This window comes from Coturnix japonica, chromosome 1 (assembly GCF_001577835.2).
Source record: "Coturnix japonica isolate 7356 chromosome 1, Coturnix japonica 2.1, whole genome shotgun sequence".
NCBI lineage: Eukaryota > Metazoa > Chordata > Aves > Galliformes > Phasianidae > Coturnix > Coturnix japonica.
The window spans coordinates 13,080,167-13,105,229 of record NC_029516.1 but is presented as its reverse complement, the minus strand read 5'-3'; the positions used below and the strand labels follow the sequence as shown (position 1 = coordinate 13,105,229).

The 25,063-nt window shown below is 38.9% G+C and overlaps 1 protein-coding gene across 2 annotated transcripts in view; it reads left to right on the top strand.

Moving 5' to 3' along the window:
* Nucleotides 1-25,063, top strand: part of COG5 (component of oligomeric golgi complex 5) — a 172,599-nt gene that overhangs the window by 135,520 nt on the left and 12,016 nt on the right. For both annotated transcript variants that reach the window (XM_015850827.2, XM_015850892.2), the window contains exons 15-18: nt 14,643-14,753; nt 15,977-16,039; nt 16,863-16,966; nt 18,434-18,671. In XM_015850827.2, the coding sequence (XP_015706313.1) occupies nt 14,643-14,753; nt 15,977-16,039; nt 16,863-16,966; nt 18,434-18,671 (516 nt within the window). The remainder of the gene's footprint in view (nt 1-14,642; nt 14,754-15,976; nt 16,040-16,862; nt 16,967-18,433; nt 18,672-25,063) is intronic.

Sequence of the window (25,063 nt, the reverse complement as noted above, 5' to 3'; positions counted from 1 at the left end):
CATATACTATGAGTAGAAATGTAAGTACTGTATGTTCTTTTGTGCTATTTTTGCTCAGCTTTGCATGTGGGTGGATTGAAATACACTAACACACCCACCAAGCACACCGAGGTGGGATGTGTTTTGCTGTGAACGTGACAATGCAGTTGTTTAGAGATGCTTGAACTTGAAGGCTTCTTAGTGGCTTGTTCCTAAGAGTTACAGCCATCCTGTCAGACTGTGTTTAGTAACTGCAGTCAGAGTCCCACAGTGGTCCTTCTTGTCTTGCTGTCAGTGTTGTGGAGGTTGCCTTTTCACCTACTACCATAAGGCCTAAGTGCCAGAGACAAGGGTGCTGGTCTCATTTGACCATTAAACAAGCAAGGGACAATTGTCAGAGGCAGAATGGTAAAAATCAGGTTGCCCACTTGCTTTTTGTAGCAGGTTGGAGTGATTATGTTAGCAATGTTTGGAAGATCAAGCTATCTTGAAAGGCGCTTTTACATGTAATGGTGTGCTTACCTGGTTTAGGCAAACACCGTCTCACTCCTGTGCTCCCAGGACAGCAGGGAACATTCCAGCTTCACTCCAAGCCAGGGCGACCAGCTCAGGCTGAGAACAACTTTCTCAATCACCTTGGAGCACAAAGAGGGCAAGATCATGTCTGGTTGTTTACAGACAAAGCAAGAACTTGCACGATCATATTACACTAGGAAGATTTGTCCTATGGCTGGGATAGTCAGTGAGAGCTGTGATTTCCTGTAATTAGTTCCTAAATATGGAATATTTGTATTTTATGGAATTATAAATTTTAACAGATTGTCTAAAAAAAGGGATCTTTCCAAGAGACAAGAGGCTGCAGGCAGATGATTTAATGGAGATCTTACCCACTGTCAGACTTGTAAGCAATTATAAAGAGGAAGCACTCAAAAGATGGAGAAGGAGAGTGGGTGTAATGAGGGAGGAAGGAGATAGAGAATTTGAATATATATTTTTTAAGTTCTCTTAACTAAATATGGTTGGACTTGTGTCATTTATCTTACAAAAGCTGATGAATGATGTGGAGGCCCAAATTACAGACTGTGTGCAGTGCTCTGGGTGAGCTACAAATCTTTCCTTTGCCCACAGCTTATGGTGGGCGCTTGGCATCTGATTGGCATTTTACCCCGGGCAGTGAGTGCAGGATTTTCTGATTTACAGGTTTGCCTAGTGCAAGCTACCTGAATAACTTTCAGCTGTAGAGAAGAGAATCTACAGTCCTTCCTGGCTTTTCAAAGAATTCTTCCCCTGAGCTTCTTATGAAAACTTAAGATAGTATTTGATGTACTTTATACATTTCAAAGGAAAAATGCCTAAGACCCAGGAATAGAAGTGAATTCAGAGGTTGAAGAGAAGATGTGAGTGTCTGAGAAAGTAGAGTCCCCGCACTGAAGTTCAAATTGTTATGTATTTTCAAAGGCAGGACATCGATTCACCTGTTATAAACCTCTGGTAGTAAACATGCCAAAAGGCAAAGTAAGAACTTGACATTCTGATCCCAGAGGCAATGGACTGCGGCACACTTGGTGCACAAGTATATTTGTCTGTATTTTTCTTTGGAGAACTAGGCATTGAAATTCTGGCTTGTTTTCAAGGAAAAGTCAGCATCAGCTGATGTATGTGATAAAGAGTGGGCAGGCTGTTTCTCACTATTTGGGATCTCAGTAGTATATGGAGATTCATTTACATTTACTTAAGTAAATATCTGAGTTACGTAATGTTATATATGGTTTTAGAATGTCCACCAGTGGCAGAGCACTAGAGCAATAATATGGTAGTACAAAAAGATTCTTGGGAAGTAACAGGGAAACCTTGCATGAGCCTTGTATTGTTTGTTCACATGTTTTAAAACTATTTGCTTGGACTAATGCTTAAATGTGAATCAACTCTGACACAAAAATTCTACGAGTAAAATTAAAAGACATTATATCTAAACTTCACCTGTTCTGAGTGCTTACTGAGATCTCCCTTTCAATTAACTGGTGCTGAAGATTGTAATTGGAACTGTATTAGTAGAAAGTATTATTATCCATCATAATTATGAGTAACATGTTTTTGATCACACTGCATTATTATTTAAGAAAGAAAATACCGGTAGAGAGGATGAGAAACACAAAAATGTAACCATTTGTTTTCATTTTAACCCCTCCTTCAGGGTAAAATGTTGATATATCCCAATCACTCACTGCTTGTCCCCACAGAGTATAGACATAGAAAGAAATGCATGTGACTGACCTCAGAACAGTGAATGTAAGTAAATGAGCTTGGTCTCATCTGTTTGAAGGCAAATTTATATCATCGAGGCTTGTTCTGATTAGTGTTGGCCTCACTTCAAAGATCAGCAAAACATGCCTGTTTTTGCTACAGAAAGGCTGTGTATTAAATCGTTCCATGCTGTCGTCTTGATGTTTATGTTAATATCTGCCTCTCTGTCAAGAATCCAAGGTTAGCAAAGACTTCTGACTGACACTCAGGACCTCTCCCAGCTGTGAACTTCCTGAGTCCCTGACATGGGATGGGATAGTGACATCTATCCCAGCAAATGGGATGTGCTTGGGCCCTGAGGCCAGCTGGCAGAAAGCAGCCTGGTGAGGGCTCTCCTCCAAACACAGTGGCTGCTTGCCAAGGCCCTTCTGGGGATAATCTCTGCAATGTGAAGCCCTGCTCCATCTCTGGAGATCAGCTGGGAGAATAGTCACTTCTCAGGCCAAACACTTGCTGAGGACAGTCCCAGCAGTTTAGCAGTGGAGACGATCATTTGTACAGTCCAGGAACCTTTCCTGTTGCTGTTTAATTTATTGCTGTGGATGTAGCCAAGATGTGAATGAGATCGAAAGAGAGCAGCATACGAAATCTGTTCAAGAGGAAGCTTAAAATGCTGACAGATTGGGGTAATTTTTACTTGCATCTGGAATTCATGCTTTCATACTTCTGATGTAAATAATCTCTGAGGCAAAAGTTGGGAGATGCTGATTTATTCTTTAGGAACATTTCTGGTCCTAAGATTTTCTTAAAATGCCAGAGCTTCAAAAGATATTCTTTCCTAAACATGTTTTCCTGTCGGTGATGCTTGTCAGCTGTACGTGACTGCTTTTCATATAGCATTTGCTGTTTCTACCAGATTCTTAGCCCTTGAAAAGAGCACTTTTCAGTGGTGGTGTGGCTGGTTTGCAGCTCCACGTATTGCTGGCTGTGTGCTAGGAAGCTCTCGGATGTCAGGTCTTCTCATTATTCAGGAGTTTCTTTTGGTAGCCATATCTTTCTTTGAACCAGCTGAGATAACAACTTCTTGTGTGCCAGTGCAACCAATGCCTTCTGTAATTTAGTGTCCTATTTTTAGTGAATGTAATGGATTGATATATAGGCTGAGGAGCATCCATCTGTCTGTCATGCTCAGATATTTTTGGAGCACTGATCTTTGTCATGCTGATCAGCACCAAATGCATTACATAAGATTAGCATCAAAATATATATAATGAAAAGTCAGCTTTGCTGCAGTTGTTCTTAAATTATTTTTAGTATTAACCACAAAATTTGTATGGCTCAGTGCATTATCCCATCATTGTGTTCTATCTCTACTCTGTAGGGATCATTTTAAAGTTGAATTTTTCTTCTCTCACATCCTTTCTATCACAGGCTTTCTTCTTGAGGCTTCAGATAAGATTCATAGAATCACAGAGTCCTTAGAACTGGAATGGACCTTTAAAGGTTGTCAAGTCCAACTCAGCAATGAACAGGGACAGCACAGATAGATCAGGCTGTCCAGAGTCTGATCCAGGCTCACCTGGAAGGTCTCCTGGAATGGGTTATCCACCACCTCTCTAGGCAGCCTGTTCCAGTGCCTCACCGCTCTCACTGTACAAGACTGAAAGTCAGTGTTATGTGTTACAAAGATTTTAATAAGTGCCTGCTTTCCACTAAGACTGAAGCTGAGCCGAACAATTTGTCTCTCATTGTCCTTCAACACCGTTTATATTTGAACTTGTCAACTTGAAGGTGCAAGATTCCAAATTCTGCTTTACTTACATCCTCAGCTACTGTACTGTCCTTTAATGCTGCTGCAGCAGCTTAATCTCTTACTGTTACCTTTAATGATATTTTCAGTTTTCCACTTTTACTGAATATTCAGTGCTGGTATCTCCCCATCAAAGATCTCTGATCCACTGGCTAGCTATTTAGAATGGGGTGGAATTGGGGTTTTTTGAGTTTGCAGAGGCAGATTGTGAGAAAACAGTCTGTGTTCTTACAGTGCTCTAGAAAATTTATTTCTTTCAAATTTACTGTGACAAAGCTGGTCATTGATTTGAAGTGTGTTTATAAACGAGTTTGTAATTGCTAATGTTTAAAATAGGTGACAACTTTCTGCACATCCCTCTCATCATCGTAACTATGATATTGTCACAGAGCAGTCTTTTCCTTGATTTCTTTCATTGTGGGTTGATGGTGCATTTGATATATGATAGTCAATATAAAATAGGCTGCAGTTTATCTTTGGTGATGCTTCACAGATCTTCCTGAGAACTTCTTCCTGAGATTACAATGAAATGTGCTCTGCACTTTGTTTATACTTTTAATAGACAATTTCTGATGTATTAATGTTTCTCCTTAGTTTGTAAACCTTGTTACAATAAAGAGGATGAGGAAAGAAAATGCTAGAAGGCCGGGTGGAATAGAAAACAGCGCTTAATTCAGCTTAAACTCTGAACTGAGGAAGAGGCAGCATATTTACATGGAATTTTCATCATGTCATTTATCGAAGAAAAAGCGTCTGTCATGTTTGATTGAGGAAATGAAGATTTACATAAGCTGTTTTCAGAGGGTTATTTAGATTATAAGCAATATGAATGGCTTCTTTTTTTCCAGAATCTGAAAGGCTAAGGTGTATTATGAGGATCCAGAGACTATATTGGAGCATCTTGCTGCAATCATTGAAGATGTTGAGAATTGTAGAAATGTGAAATGTGGTTTAAAAATTGAAATAATGCAAAGATAAACTAGTTGAATGGGAAGGACTGGATCTTAGTCTTTTCTTAGCAATCATGGAGACAGTGTTTTTTTCTGAATCTCTCTGTCTATACTTAGTGTTTGAATACAAAAGGGCAGAAAGGGGCTAGACTGAAAAAGCTCTCCATTGTCTGCCTAGTCAAAAGTAAAAATATCCAAAACACATTGCGAGAAAGAAAGTTGTTGATGTTGGAGGGCTATAATTCTGCTTTCTTCTTGGGGAAATGGAAAGGATTAGAACCTCACTGATGGAAGAAAGCACTTGTTGGACTGACTTTACTGAGGTAGGTATTCCTGAAGGGAAATGTACCTCATACCAAGCAAAAACACAATTGTTTTGCTTATTTAATTTGTACGAAGTCCCTGAATTAAATGTGTTACACTAACGAAGTCCCTGAATTAAATGTGTTATACTAACAAGAAGTCTTACGATGTGAGCTAGTTCTGTGTGTACTGTCCTAACTGTGAGGCTTAGGTATCTTTACTTCCTGCCCCCTTCCCCCCCCCCCCCCCCCCCCCCCCCCCCAACTCCTGTCTGATACAGCTAAATTTAACTAGCTGAATAATTCAATGAAGTAAGGGAGAACAGGGAGATGGACAGAGCAGACACTTCCTGGAATCAGATTCTTCAAGTGAAGAGAAGATACTGCTCATATGCTACAAATTTTGCACCACCTTTAATCTCCGTCAAATTTATGAGACCTATGATGATTCTGAATTGAAAAGTATGATGAGTTCTCACTGTAATGGCATGTGGTAAATTTCTGATGGTCATTTTTTAGTGTGTTCTTACAAAAATCAATCTACATCTTATATTAGGTGGTGTTGCATTGAACTGAGAGTTTTCTTTTGAGAGTGAAGCACTATTCAGGACATGTTCTAACAATGAGATTTGTCTGACAGTTCCAGGGACATGTATCCAGTCCACCTGTCTAAGTGTCTAATATTGTGAACTTTGGGAGGAAGTATGAAATGTAATGAACTCACAAGTAGTCAAGAGCAATAATGAAATGACACTTTGGGAAAGGTGTTCTGTAAATAACAGGTCAGTTGATGTAAGTAATGTAAAAGATGATGTTTTCCCCACTTCTCTTTGAAATAGGTGTATTAATTGTTTTACGGTAGTACTTGGAAGACACAGTGTTACTGTCATTGAAAAACTTGGAACTGTACTATCTAAATGAGAGAACATAAAAATATGAATTCAGTATTAGGCACATTAAAGGAATTCATTAATAGGTATTTAAATAGAATATGTAGGAGGCTATTATATACTAAAATAATTTCAGAAAAGGTTACTATTCCACAGTAAAATAAGAAAACCGAGAGCTGACAGTGGGTCTAATTTGAAAATGGTTAGAGGTTAGCTAAGGATCTCCTTTGTTTTAATGGAAAGATCAGAAGAGTTTTGTATGGAGATTCACGTTCATTAGGAAGCTACTTATAATGGCCAGAAAATACTAAGGAATAGGAAATAATGATAGGTCACTTAAAAAAAACAAACAAACCAAACATATAAACTTTAAAAGATGGAATTAAAAATCTAGAGGAGAGAGCTGCATTATAAAATAACTTCATGAACCATTTTCTTCATTCTCATGTTGTCTTTTGCTGGTTAGATCGTGACTCACATAACAAATGTGTGATGTTAAGTGATACTGGCTAAACTCCAGAAAAAATCATCCAAGCATAAAAGGCTGCTTTCGAGAGTACTACGTGCTTCATTTCATCTTGCTGGGAAGGTGGCTAGAAGACTTGTATAAATCTAGCATGCAGTTTTGTTGACAGGTAGAAGAAGAGCAAGACTGCACGGTTCTTACTGCATTTTGTTATACTGGGCTCTAAATCATCTCCTGCCAAGTTAATTCTATTATTTGGCAATTGATTGGCAATATTTCAAAGTATGTTAACATCGTACTGTATTTTGTATTTTATAATTATGGAGCAACTCTAATTAGAGTTTGACAATGTTATGCTCCTTTGTAAATTTCCACAGTGTAGAAGTATTAGATACCCAGCTAATGTGTGGACGGGATACAAAAAATGGCAGATGGCAATTAAATAAATTGATTACACTCTTTATGTATGGATGAACCCCATGATGTTGGACCTCCTGATTTGGCGTGTCTTGCGGATAGACGGATGCTTTTCTCATCTGGAGGTACATTATCAGTAGTCCACTTTGTTAGGACCAACAACTACTGTGATGACATAAAATGTGATTAATCATTCAGTCATTATTCTGGCAAGCATGGAAAATTTAGTAATGTGTTAGAGTCGGAGATATCAGGACCAACACACATTGTCTCTGAAATCCTCTGGAGACTTGGGTTAGGCAGTTGGGTAAATGGGAGTCTTGAAAAGATGTCAAATGCAAGGAGCATGATTTTCAGTTGGCAAATGAGTGCAAGTGCTTTCAGTTTAGGATTTGTTGAGATTCCTTAAACAAACTGGTTTTAGGTGAATGAGTGCCAGTTGCTTTTGGAAAGTGAGGTTGTTTTAAGACATCTCATTTTTTGAAGGACCGTGAAATCACTTTTGATGATTTTGTTCATTGCTCTTTGTCTCTTGTGATTCAAAACATAGAGATAAATCCTGTCATTTCTGTTCCAGAAAGACCATTTGCTGCTTTCCTTCAGTTTCTTCTGATTTTGAGAATATTAAAAAAGAAAGGGAAAAGCACGTATCCCTTAGGGAACAATCTGATGGTTGCTGTTGTTTTAGCATGTTTAGTATGAGCATGACAGTGGCTCATTTTTTTTTGGTCAAGGAGTTTACTGTCCCTCTCACATGTTAGTTTCACATGTTTCTTCCCAAAACGATTACTGTGGAAGATTTTGAATGCCTTCACTAAGGAGCTTTTTTCCTATATTCCTCAAATATAAAATTTCCATTTTTCTGAAGAAAAAAAACACAAAAATAAAAAAAATTAAAAAAAAGAAAAAGAGAGAAAAAAAGAAATGCTGGAAGCTGCAAGAATGTCCCGAGGGTGCAATAGAAACGTTAGAAATGTTTTTATGCTTATTTTACATTTTTTGCTTGAACTCACAGATGATTTCCCCCCTTCACATCTCAAAATATTCCATCTTTGAAAAACTAGAAGTCATTTCAAGAACTTAAATTCTTATTTAGGATCTATTATTAAATTTTATTTGGCTATTTTTAAAGCAAAGCATTCATTTTAATTTATCCTCATTTATCAGGGACCTCACCTACCCTTGATTCATTCATATTTTACACTTCCAGCCTTTAAATTATGTCTCTAATTTTTTTGCAGATTGTTCTCTGTGTACTGGTACATCAGCTGACATAGCTGGTGGGGTTCAGATTGTTATGTGTTTTGCTGTTAAACAGTGTTATATTTTTACAAAAAATATCAAACTGATTCTGGTAATCTTTTGTTTTACTTAGGTGGAAAGAGATTGTGAAAGGCTCCTTCAGCCATATGGGGAACGTTAAACTAAATAGTAAATCATCCCAATTATTTGTAGCTTATGGGAGAAATCCCAGGGCCGAGCCCTATTGACTCAGAGACTCTGTAAATGGATTCTGTGTTTTATAATAAGTTGTTATGATCAGGCAGGAGGCCAAGTACCAGATGGATTGATTGCTTTCTGCCAGAGGTATGGCCACATCAGCTGCCTCTATTAGGAATGTATTTATTCTCGAAAATGTCAGCTTGACAATTGGAGTTCAATTTGTGCTATCAAAACATATTAGTCTCATGATCCTAGAGTTAGATCAAATGCGTTGTTGAGAGGCACTACTTTAGTCTTATTTTGATTTAAGATCTTCTTGGTACTCCTAAATTACAATGTTGTTTCCTGCTCTTTAAAGAGTGGGTTTGCTGAGGCTGTTTTATAATAGAGAAATGAAATAAATGGAGTTTTCTAAACCTGTCAAGAAAGATGCACACAAGATCATGGTTACTTAGTGTAAAACTGAGCTTTGTCACCAAATGTGTAATCTGTGAAGGGAATGGTAGCAGAACAGCAAGCAAATCAGTGTCTGTTCTGAGCTGCCACCTGTTGCAAGCAGGGAGGTTAGGCACCTCCAGTCAAAAACAGATTATAAGGAAAGATGCATCAGGAGGTTGGAACATTCCAACCCAAGCCATTCTGTGATTCTGTGCTTCGTGATGAAAACAGGAATTTACCCTGAAGAAATCACAGCATTTGTCTTAACGTGAAATCAAATCCATGGCCATTAAATTAAATATCTCTTCCTAGACAGTACATGTGCATCTCTGTTGTTGCTCTCGATTCCCACCTGCAATCTGAAGGCAGGGCGATCATGTTCGTGGTTCATATTAGTGGAGGATACAAACTAAAATAAAATGCTTCGCGTGATTCTGAATTAGATCAGAGCACAGTGCCAAGTTATGGCTTACAGTCCTCTACTATGTGAGGCTGAAGCAAATCAGATGGCCTTCAGCTGGCTTGTTCCTCCTTGTGACACATTTTTTGTGTATCAGCTTCTGTAAGTGTCATTTTGGGTTCAGTAAACTACTCAATAAATTCATCAGCTATTTCATCTGTATATTGCTGGACTGGGGCAGTTCTTGCACTACTGAGCTTTATTTCCTTCAGAAACCCTATTAAAAATAAAGTGCCTGAGGAGAACAAAATGAAGGCAGAAGCTTAACTGAGACACTGCCTGACAGTAGGGTCTGGGCAAGAATTTCCTTAGAGTAGCAGTTCAGTTTAGCAGGAACTTCCATGTACTGCCTATCTCAGTTCTTCAGCATCCACAAAATGCAGTATTAGCATATATACCCGTGTTATCAGACATTTTTTCATGCAGAGCTGTATACAACTTGAACACTGCTGTCACAAGGGCATTATGGCGAGCTGAGTTTATAAAAGTTACCTGTAAGAGGAAGCAAACTTAGTTCATGTTACTTCTAGTTCTGTATTTCAGTTTCCCAAGTTTCATTTCTAATTTCACTAAAATGAACATCTCAGTCAGTCATCAAGAAAATAGGAAGATTCACCTCCTATAACTTAGTTGCCTATAATGAAGACACTTACAGACATTGAAACCAGATCTGGATTCCCTTCATAATCAATGGTGAGAGGAAGCCTGGTGTATTTTAAGCTTACATGTTAGGATGAAATTGGCAGCACCCTAGAAGGGTGTGTCTTATGCCATTAATTTCAAAGGGATCTATGAATGAATGATCGATGAATTTCAAGGCCAGGTTGGATGTGGCCCTGGGCAACCTGATCTAGTAAATGTGGAAGTTTGGTGGCCCTGCCAGGCAAGGAACTTCATGATCCTTGAGGTCCCTTCCAACCTGGGTCATTCTGTGCTTCTGTGAATGACCATTTTGGCTGTAGACATATAAAATCAGCTGAAAAAAAAACAAAAACAAAACTCTTTGTTCATATTTCAAGACAGGCAAAGCTTTTGATTGTTTTATAACTTAGGATATAAAAGCATAAATTATCCTTCAGTTATACTGTGCATTTTTTCTGCAAGCATTTTCAGGTTGAAGCCCTTATTTTGTGAACTTTAAAGAATTTTTAGGTAGAAGTATCCTTAAGGCCTATCCATGAGTGTTTTTCCAAATGTTAATCCATAAGCTTTAAGTAATGGTGTGCCGCAGGTCTGTGCTGTAGGACACAACTGGTTCTGAACATAGAACCCCACTTCCTCATTCAGTCTGGTGGAAGTTTGTGGCTTCCACCATCAGCTTTAAGTCTTTACTCTGCTCAAATGTTTCATGACTTTCTCTTGCAATGTATCTTGATGAGGTCCTTCCTACTCATTTCTCTAAAAAACAGACAAATCTGCCTCTCCTGAAGAAACGCCCAAATTGCTGGTCCTCAGATTATATTGAATTGGATTTTTAAAAGGAAGTTTTCTAACCTCCTTCCAGCTGCTACACTGAGTAAGTTTCATCCTCCTGCCTTAGAGAATGTCAAAAGGGCAATGCCTCCAGTGTTCCACCCTCATTTCAGTCTAACAGTTATCCTTTGAGGTTTCTTGAAATGCCCAGCAGAACAGCAGCTCATTTTCACATTCTTGAGTGTGCTGTGAGACAGCCCTTGTGATGCATGGAGCAAAAGCCCTCGCTGTGTTTGCTGGTTGGAACCTCTCTCCCTAGCATCTAATATTGCCTGTGCTGCTATTTCATGCTAGCAAAGGGAGCCAATACTGATGTGTTACCTATTCTAGAATTACCGCTTGCTGGGATATGGAGCACCGGTGCTTTGCTAATGCCTGCAGAATCACTGTAAATAAATTTAAAGGTGAAAGTGAAATCAGATCACTCAGCTGAAGTGAGAATAAGAAATCTATTGCTGTGTTTAAGGACAGATACAGAAAATTGGAGCAGTTAACAGTCCTTGTTGCTACACATTTAGGTTCAGACTCTGCATTGTTCCTTTTGGTTTGTTTTCAGCTAGCAGACTCGAGCCAGCCTGGCTCCCAGGGCAGTCGATCCCTGGAGATGGGATGTGATCTTCCAGCCCAACACTGTCTTTTAGCTGTTGCTTTCCCCAGATAAATTCTGTTTTGGGATGAAGTCACCCCTTCTGTCTTCCCAATTCCTATTTAGCATAAATTCACCCTTCTGGCATTCTGCAACTCTGGATAACTATAAGTGATTAAAAAGGAAACAAATGCTGCCTCTACTGCTCTCTTCAAAAGGAATTGTGTCTTACAGCTGAGTGGTTGTGGCTTAGTCACACTTATTTGACTTAACCTATTTACACAGTGCAATTCCCAGCGGACAGATAACAGAGGAAGAGTTACATTACCACTGTGCTAAAGTGCATGAGCTACATGTAGCACAGCATTTCAAGAGTTCTTGCTATATAAATGAGAGTGATGACTCTGATTCATTGGTAAAACCAACTATGATGGAAAAGAAAGCGAGGATGATTTGTGTTTGAGATAAATGGGCCATAAGCACAGTCTGTTGAGACTGGGAAGACACAATGATAGTATTTTCTTACCTGGATACACTGAATAGTGATAAAATACCTGAAATCCACATGTATGCCATTGGTGAAGCATATATAGGTGAACTGTTGGGTAGACCTCAAGACAGAACCTTTTTAAGGCAAGACCATAGAAATCATTGGGATTACAGCAAGAGAAGGGAGGGACCACATGAAATTCTGCTGGAGCTGGAGCTGGAGCTGGAGCTGGAGCTGGAAGGAGTGATTTCCATGGTATGCCTTGTGGGACGCCATCCCAGGGAGCCCTGGGCTGCTCAGTGCCTACTGCTGCTTCACAGAGTTGTGTTTTCCAGACCAGTGATTTTCTTTTGAAATACACAAGGAAGCAGCACATCTTGCTGTCAAAGTTCAAAGTGATTAATTTGAAGAGAATTCAATATTGGAAATAATCTTAGAAGGATAGGTTGCTTTTAAGGCCTTTTTTTATATTTTGCCTGTAAATCTGTATTGCTCCAGTGCTGAATGCAAGAATTCCTTGTTCTGCAGAAGGCTTATCTTTGTACTTGTTACCATGTTTGTTTACTAGTTGAGCCTTTTTTACCAGCAGAAGTTGCAGAGCTTAATGATTTCATAATGAGTTAAGAAAAAGAACTTGTGAGACCTTTGCAATAGACACTGAGGAACTGAGATTGAAGTGTCTAGGGTGTAAAATTCCACTGTCCTAATAGAGTCTTTTATGTGTAGTAGCTGTAAATGTGCAAAGTAACAGTTGAGTTGAATAGTCTGTGCGGTGCTTCAAAAAGGTGTGAGAAAAGGTCACTGTGGTGTGTGAGGTGACCGGCTGCATGGACAGGGTGTTGTGTTTCTCTGCACAGCTGTTTTGTCATTAATCTGGGAAGCTGTGAGCGTGAGAAGCAGAATTCGTAAAACCAGTCAGGTCTGTCAAATTGAAATAGTAGGAGGCAAACAGAATTGTACATAGCTTACATGGCTGATCTCATCAGGAAGGCAGGGAGCTGCTGAAATGATTTATTTATCAGCTAGTTGAAAAATGCGTTCTGATGTCAAACAATTAGAGATGTGTTAGAAAAGACTTCTGCCTCTGCAAAGGCCTCAGAAACATGTTTATCCTTAAATAAATCCTAAATGTGAAGAAATTTGAATGAACTGATACTGTCACTCTGGTGTTGTGAATAAATCTGTGTTCGTGTGTGCTTGCGAGAACTTGCCTAAAACTTCCATTATTAGCAGTGCTGGCAAACAGTAGATAACTTTATTTGCATGATGGCTGAGTTTGTGCAAAATGAAAGCCAGGGAAGTACAGGAATAGACTTTCTCTAGCAAAAATTTGTTTCGCATACCTTGAAAATCTTCAGGCAGTGTTTGTTCCTCTTCTTGAGTAATTCTTGTTACCACATATTTGGTATTGCAGAGCTTTCCATAGGACCTACAGCTGGTAAAGATGCACCTCATGAAACTTTCTTGATGGCTTGTTTAACAAGTCAAGTATATTTTTACTGAGAGATTCTGGATGTAGGTATCTTCATGAGTTTCCTGAAGGATAACTTTGTATCCTGCAATATAGATAGCTGGTGAGATACCTATATCCCAGTAAAGCTTTCTTTTAATAGCTATTCTTGCTATAATATTGAGATATTAGGACCAGAGGGAATGAATGGTTTCAAGCTACGGCAGGGGAGATTCAAGCTGGATATTAGGAAGTATTACTTCTCAGAAAGGGTGGTCAGACACTGGAATGGACTGCACAGGGAGGTGGTGGAGTCACTGACCCTGGGGGTGTTCAAGGAGCAACTGGATGTTGTGTTGAGGGACATGGTTTAGTGGGGGCTATTGGTAATAGGTGAACAGTTGGACTGGATGATCTTTTAGGTCTTTTCCAACCTTGGTGATTCTATGATTCTATATGCTTCTAAAATTCACATGGCCTTTTGTTGATCTTGGTATTCCGTTGGCTTTCTATGCACAAGAAAATTTCTGTTTGTTTCCAAGTTACAATTCATTTTATTTGAAACTATAAATATACACTGCAGGATCCTTACAGAACTGTTCTGGATTTAATTGCTGTTTATGTGTCATCCTGGAAACTTGACTTCTGTGCTAGTAATAAAAAGCACACAGTAGTGTCGAAAAATGAAGAGTTAATTTTCTCTTTTTTGCTGAAGGATTCATGAGTATAACTTTTTAAGGACAAGAATAGCAGTTTTGGTCCTTGAAATGCTATTTTCTGCTCACTTATGTAGTACAAATCATTAGTATGTACAAAGCTGTAAGCCACCTTTTGGAAAAGAAAACACATTTTAGGGAATGCTTGAGTAGTTGACAAAAGCAAGATCTGAACGCTCATATGCTGTTTTCAATTGTGCTGCTGCTGGTTTATACTGCATCCCTGGACAGGTGATGTCAAATATTTAGGTTATAAAATTGAAGATGTTCAGGGAGTAGCTATCTGCAAGGGTCTGAATGTTGTGGTTTTGGGAGCTGAGACAGCTGTCTTTCTTGGTTGTTGTTCCTTTTGTCTCGATTTGTGTTGTGTGAAGATGGAAATCACATGAATCGAGGTGAGTTCAATGGAAAAACATTGGGGCCGAAGAATGAACTGTGCCACAGTCTAAATTTAGTTAACTAAATTTTAGAGGAAATGCACCATTTAAAGCGTTGATGCTGTTCTAACCATTTCTGCAATCACTGCAGCTGTCTACTCAAGGAGATGCCAGCCAGGTGATTGGACCTCTCACAGAGGGACAGAGGAGGAACGTGGCTGTAGTTAATTCACTATACAAACTACACCAAGCGGTTCTGAAGGTAGGCTTCCTTTGATATTCCTTGTCTTTCCATAAAATAAGTTTCTTTGCTGTGCTGTACGTATATTACCTTACTGTAATCACTGTAACAAATATTGACATATTTGGGGTTGGTAACTGTCTTGCTCTACATTTGTACAGCTTTTCAAGACTTGGTTGGCCCTTTTAAGCACTGCTGTGTGATAAATTGTCAATATTAAAAGAGGAGAGAAATATGTGTTTATAGAGAGTAATCACATCTCACAGCCATTATTATAAGTTTTCTTCTTATCACAAGAGCTCTGTCTTTCTGCTGGTAAGCCCAGTAACCCTTGCCTTCATCTGTCCCTGCCTGAGCTTATCTTTCTGAGAAGACCTTCCCTGCTTTCCCACACTTGTGGCCAAACAGAAAAGGAGAAAGAAAAGGTGAAATCAAGAAAAGAAGCACCTCACATGCATCTCTGTGCATTGCTGCTGTGTCCCAAGTCTGGCCTGGAAATGTTTTTTGTACTCGGCTCAGTTATGAACAATTCCAGTTTACTGACTCAGTGATATCAGTGGTTACACAGCCTCTGTAAATTAATACAAACAGATATAATAGTACTTCTAGTTAATCATGTTTAAATCCTAGCCTGATTAGAAACAGAATCATGAGTAGTCCTGACTGTGGTTATGTTTAAAGAATGTTTTAAAAAGGCCTATTTTAAAATAGGCTTAAAAATACTATTACATAGATGTTCATAACTATAAGGAAATCGGTTGAATATTCCTCAGGTCATCCCTTGACTTTCAGTTTGAATATTACTGTAGCTGCACACAGTCAGCTATTCAATGTGTAGTATTGCATACAGGTTACAGTACTGAGAAAGAACATACCTGTTCTTTTCAAATGTTTGCAGTAGAGCTGCTTGTACAATTCTCCATAAATTCTGTAGCTTGCAGCAGGAGAATACACCACTTAATTGTATTCTGGTACTTTTAACCCTTCAGCTGTATTTCAGTTAAAATCTCTTGAGTCATTTCTTTGCCAAAGTAGCAGCAGAGCCCATAGGAGATTTGAGAGTGAAGAACTGATATTGGTGCACTGAAAATTCTGCCTGTGTAAAACATTTTTGATAGTTATGTACAGTGCACACATTAGAAAATATAACTCAGTGTGTTTTATATGGAATTAAGTGTTGTGGCTTCTAATCGTTTTGAATGTTTATTAACATTTATCATTAAGAAATACTTCAATGTTTTTAGGTTGTTACCAATCAGAACTCATTCCCAGCAGCTGCTGAGGAAACGATCACAACTGCCTTGAAGGTAATTGAACACCCAAGATTGAATGCACTGGGTAGAGGGCTGAGGTTTGCTTTGTTTGTTACTTGAAAAATGGTGTCTTCTTTTTCCCAAGTTTTACGTAGTGTCAGTATACACTAGCCAAAGATACACAGATATTCTGTAGTTTATATTTTGCCCTATCTGCAGCTACCTAAGTGTTGCATGTGCTAAGTCACAGCTTGAGTAACGTTTGTATTTAAGAATATTCTCATAATGGTTGGAACCCAGATGTCGTCTGACTGAGAAAATAAATGCCTTTCTCTGCAGCATTCACACAGCAGTAACTGAATCCTTTATCGCTACCCCTGACACGCAGCCATGCAGGCACATAAAATTATGATCTTTGTGCTATCTGGTGCTTTTCTGAAGGGCAATATGTATGGCCGTGTGGCCCTCCGGGTGCTGTGGGTGACAGCTATCCACATCTATCCTGCTGTGCACTAATCTGGGAGCGGGTGTGTGCAGAGGAATGAAGGGCAGCTTGCCTGTCTTGGGGAAATGAGCAGCTGAACCAAGTGTGTATGCCAAAATGTGTGTCTACAAACCAGGAATCACTCTGCATCTTTTTAAAGCGATGCTTTATATACATAGAAGTAGTAAACAGCCTTCTTTATGTACCATACTGGTAAGATCCGTAAAAGATAAATGCTGTCTTAGACTTTTGTCCTCCTATTTAGCAGTTTCTAATACAGAATAGTTAAAAAAGCACAATTGGAACAAACTGTGAAGGTATTCTTGAGGTGTCAAAATGCAAATGCTTGCAGTTTCTGTTCCTAATTTCTGCCTTTCTCTTATCCTATTTTAGGCAGTCCATGATCTAATGGGTAGTGCTGTTCAACCATTACTGAACTCTGTAGGAGATTCAGTAGAAGCTATTATCATCACGATGCACCAGGAAGATTTTTCTGGGTAAATACCAGTGTTTTAAAATTTACTATTGCCTTAGTAAGACATCCTGCCTATGCATAATAAATTGTTCCTGCTATATGCATAATAAATTGCTATTGCTGCAACGTCCTTGGAGCAAGAGCCCGTGTTTATTAGGGGGATGGTAGGTGATACATTATGGTCAATTAACACAGCCATCTATCGAAACAAATTAATGGGGCAGCATATGTCTTCTTCACTTTTTTTTCCCCCTCCCTATCTGTTGAGTAAAATTCATTTTAAAATGAAAGGAAATCCAAGCAGGGGCCCTTTTTGTCCTTAAAAAAACCCTGTTCTACTTGAAAAGATTCCCTGCTTTTTTTTTTTTTTTGCTTATTTTGTGTTTTTGCCTTTTTTTTTTCCTTTCCTGGATAGTTCCAGAAACGTCAGTACTCTTTCTTCTTAAAATAAAGCATAAAACCTCTGATTCAGAATTACATAGAAAAAAAATAAAAATCTTAACATATTACTGAATGTGAAATGGTTCAACAAATCTTTTTTTTTTTTTTTTGGTGAAATTTCAGATTACCATTTCAAGTCTTCTTTATCTGCAGGTATCTCGAGTCCTAACTGTACTTGAGACTTCCTTTGTGAGCACGGTTTTGGTTGTTATGTCTGTTCTGATGTGTCTTACATCATCATGAGATGTCCTGCAGAAGCAGAGGATTTGGCCAATAAACGTCACTCCTTTGTATTCTGTCCTTGAAATTCTCTGGAAAAAAATATGTATTTTCAGAACTGTTCTTTGTTTTCCTTTTGACTTTTTTAACAAAAGCAAAAGCTATCAATATTTTACCCTCTCTGTCTTTCGTTTGCTGCCTCTAGTAAAATATCTCTGAGTGAATAAACTGATTGCAGCCAAAGGCTGAGTTCTGTTAGATATCCTGTATGCTCAGGTTCCTCAGTTTGGAAGAGTCTGGTTGCCTGGCTGTGTTTCAAAGAAAGAGAAAGGTGATTTATTTCTGTGTTTTCCAGCTTCTGTGCTGCTTCTATAACTAGATCTACTTTATAATCCAGGATTTGGAGCAATCTAGGAAACTAATTCTGAGAAAATAGGTTTGCTATAGGTGTAAGTAGTGACCCTGTGACATGTGCTTGCACTTTCTGATCCATTTTTAGAGTTGTAAATCAGAAGCTGGGATAATTACATTTAGGGGCTGAATTTGAGCTTTATCTCCAAACTCGTGGAGGCTCTGTAAGTCAGGCTGGAGTGGGATGATTTCCTGCATCTTGCTTGGAAGGGATGAGGAGTTATTCTTTGACCACAGCTTCAGATAGAGCTACACACAGCATTTGGAGCCTGAATGGTACTCGGGACTTTTTGGGGTAGCAAAAAAAACCAAAAGAAACCAGTCATTTTTGGTTGTATTTTAAACATAAATTTAACTGTCCCTATTTCTTTTTTTCTTTCTTCTTCTTTTTTTTTTTTTTTTTTTTTTTTTTTTGCAGGTCATTATCCAGCTCAGGAAAACCAGATGTCCCTTGTTCTCTGTACATGAAAGAACTACAGGGTTTTATAGGAAGAGTCATGAGTGACTACTTCAGACATTTTGAATGCTTTGACTTTGTCTTTGATAACACTGAAGCCATGGCACAAAGAGCAATTGAACTTTTCATTCGCAATGCCAGTCTAATAAGGCCCCTTGGTGAAGGTGGGAAGATGCGGCTTGCGGCGGATTTTGCACAGGTACCCCTAATACTTATTTCTGCTTTTTATCATTGCTTCACTGTGTTCCCTGAAAGGTATCATCAATGCTTTTGCCCCCAACGAAGTGTAAGCAGCTGTAGAGATCTGTGCATTTCAGTTCTAAACATTTGCTCTGTGATAGTGAATCCTGAGAGGTGTATCCAGTAGTAGTTGGAGATCCCTTGTCATTGCAAAGCACATTCCAGGAGGTGTGACAGCTCCCCATCAAGTGACTGTTGCATTTCAATTCAGCTGCATCTTGAAATTTTACCCAGCTTGTCTGACCTTCTTGGTATGTCCATCATTTGCCACCATTCATTCACTTCATTCTTTCTCCTAATGCAGCGGTGTGTCATTTTCTTAATTGCTTTAATATATCACAGTGCCAGCAGCAGTTAATCACTAACTCACCTGCCTAGCAGAGTAGGAGACAAACTAAAGAAATAATAATATCCTTTGGAAGAACTGCCCTTTCATTTTATTCTGGATTTTCTTCATGATCTGACTTGCCTGTCTCTTAGACTTAACTCTGTCTTTACACTGAACTAAAACACAAAGAAGATTGCTAGATTAATATCCACTGCTTGTCTGTGTTATCTATTATCATCAAACCTAATTTGTCAATAATAACATTGTGTGATTAACTTGCCAAAAAACAAAGGCATTCACTAGATTGGTGTGAGGGTATAGGTTATATTGTCTGGATGGAAAAGGGAATGAGGCCCCACTTGTCTGCATACTGAGTACTGCTTTTGACTAGTAACTGGAGTACGAGAAGAAGGCAGGGAAGGAGGGAGTTACTGTTTCATTTCTGGGTTATGGCTGTTTTATTTATTTTGCATTTAAGTGCCCCAAAAGAAGGCAAGAAGAAAAATCTTTGTCAGGAGATACAGATCAGATCGCCCGACCTGGTCAGAAAACCTTCATATGTGAAAAGCAGCCCCACTTTCCATGTTCTTGTCTGGGGACTTAAATGACCCAATGTAGGAGATGGATATCAGGCCATTTTCGTCTGGTGAATTTGTTTTGGCTGTAGATATTGAAAGAATCAACTCCAGCTCTGTCAGTTTTCAGATTCTTATGCAACTGTCACTTTTTTAGCAGCGGATTCAACCCTGCAATAGGTTGAATAAATTTGGGAAAAGTTTTTGTATTCGTTATTCAGAAGTAGAAAACCAGCCGTTAATCTTAGCAGGGGATGTGTTCAATTGCTTTTGGTGGGAAGGTTCTATTCCCTTCTGTATGTTGAAGACAATGGCATAAAATAGATTAAAAAAAAGGACACCTGACTCCTCCTCTGGAAAGAATATGGGCATTTTTTTGTAATTTATTCTGCAGTTCTTAAGTAAGTTGTATAAATTTAGGAAATACCTTTACCTAATTCTACTGCAAAGAGCATCTGATCTAAGCACCTGTTATTATAATACTAAAAATATCACTCATTTCTCATTTTGACATGGGTTGCCTTTTAAGTAAAAAAATGAAGGTATGTTTTCTTCTGAACATAGGGGAATTTGCATGTTCATTCCTGCCTTGATGAGGAGCTGTCTGGATTCCTCCAAAGAGAAGGGCAGGTGGCTGCTGCCCTGGGTTGAGGAAAGCAGTGAGAAGGAGTTGATCTGGGCTTGTGGCTATTTAGGAAAAAACTTTTCCAAATGGCTGCAAATGTTGCAGACAGAATTTTTTTCAGGCCTAGAAGGGCACTGTGCTGCTGGACTGATGCCTGAAGGAAAGGACTTGCCTCGGAAGACTGAATGTATAGGAGGAGGTTTGCTTATAAATGTTTCTGCTTGTACTCTGTCTTGTGGAGTTGTTTTGAATATTCTGAACTCAGAAAGGGTTACATTTTCTGGTTTAAAAATAGCTTTTGTGATTAAAAAAAAAAGTTCTTGATGATTTGGGGTTTCTTGGAAGCAAAAGAGCTGCTTTGTTTAACTTGAAGTCTTACTAAAACATAGAATCATAGAATGGATTGGGTTGGAAGGGATCTTAAAGACCATCTGGTTCCAACCCCGCTGCCGTGGGCAGGGTTGCCACCCACTAGACCCACATATATGTTGAGAGTCAAATAATTCTGGGTTGCGTTTAGTGAATGTTCTTACTGCATTTCTGCCAGGGCAATCAGAGGTACCTGTGTAAGTTGCCTCTTACTCATCCCAATTACTTTGGCTGAGAGTCCAGTGTAATGATTTTTCCAACCACAGACTTGTTCTGCTGGTAGTTGCCTCAAAACAGCAGGTATTGGTACACAGAAGGGGGAAGGGAGCGGTTTCAAGCTCTCAGCATTCAGCAAGCTCAGCTGTTTGTTCAGTTGGGAATTATTGTTGTAATTCTGTTGAACTCTCATCCTTTGTCTTATCCTGTTTCTACGGTGTCAGTGGTGTTACTGACACTGTGGAATATGATGTTATCTTGTGCATTGCTGGTGTTTCAGCAGGAAGGCTGCTTGTGTGCTAGTTGGCAGCTGTAAATGTAGGTATGATAGGAATGAAATATGGCAGTGTCATGATTTCATAAAGATCAGTGCTTACAGGAACACAAAAGCATTTTAAGCCCTAGGAGATGCCTGCAATGATGCAAGCTTATTATCACATACTGTGCGGTTCCTTGGGACTCATTGTTTGAAGTACTTCCAGTGTATAGGGTGAATTCACCTCTGTTCGTGCTCTCAGCTTTTATACCAACAATTGCTCAAGATTACTTTTCAATTTGCTCCTATAAAGTCCTGCATCAGGTTGTTTTCATTCTTGTGTTATGAAGATGACCATGATTCAGTATTCATGCATGTAATACTAAATTTTACTTTCAAATTTTTTCGTATTCAGTCATGCTAGAAAAAATGCTCTCCTGGAGTAAGCAAACCCTGATGGTTTTTCAGTGTTTATGTTTCTGGGGAGTGCCAGTTCTTCTCCAGAGGACCTTTTATCTTGCTTGATATTCAGAGTTGCTACAGCACTTACTTTGAGGCATACTTTGGGATTTGTGGTTTGTAGTTCACACCTTCATAACACCTGATAGAATTGCTGGACAGTGCGCCATGAAATACGTTTAGGTGCAGTCAACCGAGAAATTTATTTGGATGAAATGGGCATTCAACAGTAATATTTAGCATGAAAATTAGTAGTCTGCTGCATAACACTTGTAAGTCAATATAAGAAAATAGCTATTCATTGATAGCAAGTGTAAATACAACTGCATTGAAACATCTAGTCTAGATGCTGCAAAAAGTAAGTAATCCTTAGGCTTTGTGCATGAAGACATGACATGTTTTGCCATCTTAAACTCTTCAAGTTTTTATCAGTATGTCACTGCAAAACATTTTGGGTGTATTGAATTTTCCTAGAAAAATGTTTTTGCTGTAGAAGTTGTCTGTGCTAAATTCTAGCCTAGGAGTGTTTGTATCTGCCGGTTAACATATGGTCAGAATCCAATTTCCTTAATTAATATGGCTTCTAAAAAAGCAAGGATATTGGGCGTTTGTGGTTTTGTAAGTGTAAATAAATTTGTTCCTTTGAGCTTTGATAGAATGTAAAAATGCTTTTTGTTATTTTTTATAAAATATTCTCCTTTTTTAGATTCTTACAGAGAAATGAGGGAAGCATCATGTCGTAATCACAGTTATAAGGGCAAAACCCACTAAAGCTAAAATGTACTTAATGTTTAATGCCAACCGTCCTGCCAGAGGAAAGGAATTATTTTCTAAAGTGTGGTATTTTGGAAGTATTACAGCTGAAGGATTTGCTTCAACATCAACTGTTTTGGAATTGCTACACAGTGGATAAATCAAGTTCCACATCCCTTTAAGGCCAGCTTGTTTCATATAGTAATTCAGAGCTCTTCTGCTTCCTTGCTTTTTAAAGCATTCTCTCCTTCTGAATGACTAGAAAAAAGCATTTTGAGTTAACATTTAAAAACTTGGAATTCATCTTGGCCAGGAGGAAATATAATTGCTAAAAATTTAATGCTCAGATTTTCCAACTGAAAAAACAGCTTTTTAGTAACGAGAGATCTTGAAAATAGCACAATAGGCACGAAACAATAACTTCACTATGGAGTTTTTCAAAGCACTCTTCAATATATATGCATTATCTGTATCTAGAGTACGTATTAACTTCACCCTTGAGTTGCTGAAGATAATCCAAATAGCAAAGCCAGCCATGTGATGGATTTTGTACAATACGGCTAGCCAGTGAATAGTTCAACAGATAATTGACCAGCTACCCATGGGCTATGGCGGTGTCATCTGAGAAGAAAAGCTAATATAGCCTTTTTAGGCATAGAGAGCAAGAATCATTGAGAAGAGGAATATGTTTTATATAAAGGTTGGGTAGGAGTCTGTCATTGCATTCTGTGAAGCACAACAAAGTACATGAAGAAATCATGGCAAAGCAATGGATTTGGAATGAAGTTAGAGGAAAGGAGACAGTCGTTAGGCCTGCTTCCATTCTAAATGTCCCTTTTCAGTGTGCACTTACACTTCCTACTGAATTTCTTCCAGCAGATCCTGAGATCCTGTGATAATGTTTATCTCACATTAGTTGAGGTTGTACGTTATTTCTCGGATGCCTGATTTCTCAATGAATTTAATGAAGACAAGAATTTTCAGATCTGCTATTTTGGGGGAGAAATTTGGAAAAGAAAAAGTTGCTACTTGTCCTTACACTTGTAGAGCCCGCTGGACATGAATGTGTGAAAGACCTTGCACACATGGTACAAACATTGGCTTGCAGACAACCAGAAGCATCACCCAACCTGCTGAAGCTCACCAAAATGCTTTGGAAGATACAGCTGTATCTCATAGCAAAAGCTGTTACAGTAGAACCACATTGCATGAATTGACAGTTGATGCAGCTTCAGGTGATGATGGGTAGCAAAACTGAAGTGATGTGTGCTCTATCCTCTGCCCAAATCCAGCTCCTTAAAAACAGCAGCTGTTCCTAGATGAGTGTGTCCTCCCAGGAAACCACTCCTGGAGCAGTGATGCCAGCCAATAGGGTGCTCACAGGGACACAAAAGCCATGCAGAGGGCCTGCAGAGGGGATTGCAGAAGAAGCAAAATGCCATGGCATCTCATCAAGTCATTGGACTCAGACAAATAACTAAAAGCAAGCAGGGAAAAAAGACTCTTGGTTATGATGTGAGGTATGGTTTTTATTGGAGAAATTGGCTTACAACACATAGCAGACTAGTGTTGTAGAGTAAAAAAAACCAACCAACCAACAACAACAAAAAGACAAAAACGAGTTTCTGTGGTTTATGTACATTTTTACCACAGTAGTTTTTACTCATTCCCACTCTTTGTGAGTCAGTTTAGATGGTATAGTGTGCTGCACAGCTTAAAAACACTTGTTTTTTTTTTTCCTTTGGCAACTAGTGCTTCACGAAACAACCATCTGCTGCCATGAAATTTATCTAGCTCTATCAATTCTAATCATTTCCTACCGTGAATAAAGGTTGAAGATGAATTAACAGAATTTTCCAAAGAAAATCTTATTCTTCAGCATTTAAGACTAAAAATGCTGATTTATGGAAGCTGCTAAGTATGTTCAAGAGAAATCATTTAAATTTGTTTTAATAAGGAGTTGGTTAAGCTGTAGAAAGTTTCACTTATGTCTCATTACATCATATTATGTTTCAGGAGAGAAACAACCATTTAAAACTTACCAAGCAGAATTATATTTTGCTCTGCAGGGATCTTTCTCCTCATGGGTACATTTTCATCCATGCATCTCTGCCTCCACAAGTCAGAATGGCTTTTTGTTGCCTATTCTCAAATTCTCCAAAGCACCTAAAAAGATGATTTTTCTCCCCAGTTCTTCTCAGCTACGAGCCCATGGCTCCCACCACTCAGAGATACGAGGTCCTACAGGATGACAGTGCTGCAGCTTGAAAAGTAACTCTGAAGAAATCAGAGCTCCCATTTGTTTTTCAGCATCTGCTGGGATCTTGTATTGTGATACAGCAAATCCTACTTAATAAGGTCTTCTTCTTGGCCACTTGCTCCTGATCCTGTGCAGCAGACTGGAAGCTTCTTGGCTCCCAAACATGCTTAGAAGTATCCCAGGGGATGTATGGAAGCAACTTGCTGACCTTGTGTTAATCTTCATCACCACGTAGAGTTTGTGCTCTTCCCTGGAGAAATCCCAATGGAGAACATGCATGCACTCAGCATTGCTCACTTGTGCCGGCAAATTCAGAACAAGGCACAGCAGTTGAGGATTCCTGCTGAGCAAGGTGACATTGGCATCCCATGGCATGCTGAATGTGAGGCATGTACTACAAAGCCTCTGGGCCCAGGGAGCAGCTTTGTGCTGCCTGTGAGAGCTTTGCCCATCGCTTTTCTGAGGTGCTCCCTCTCCATGCATGTAGAGGAAGTATAGATGACTAGCTGG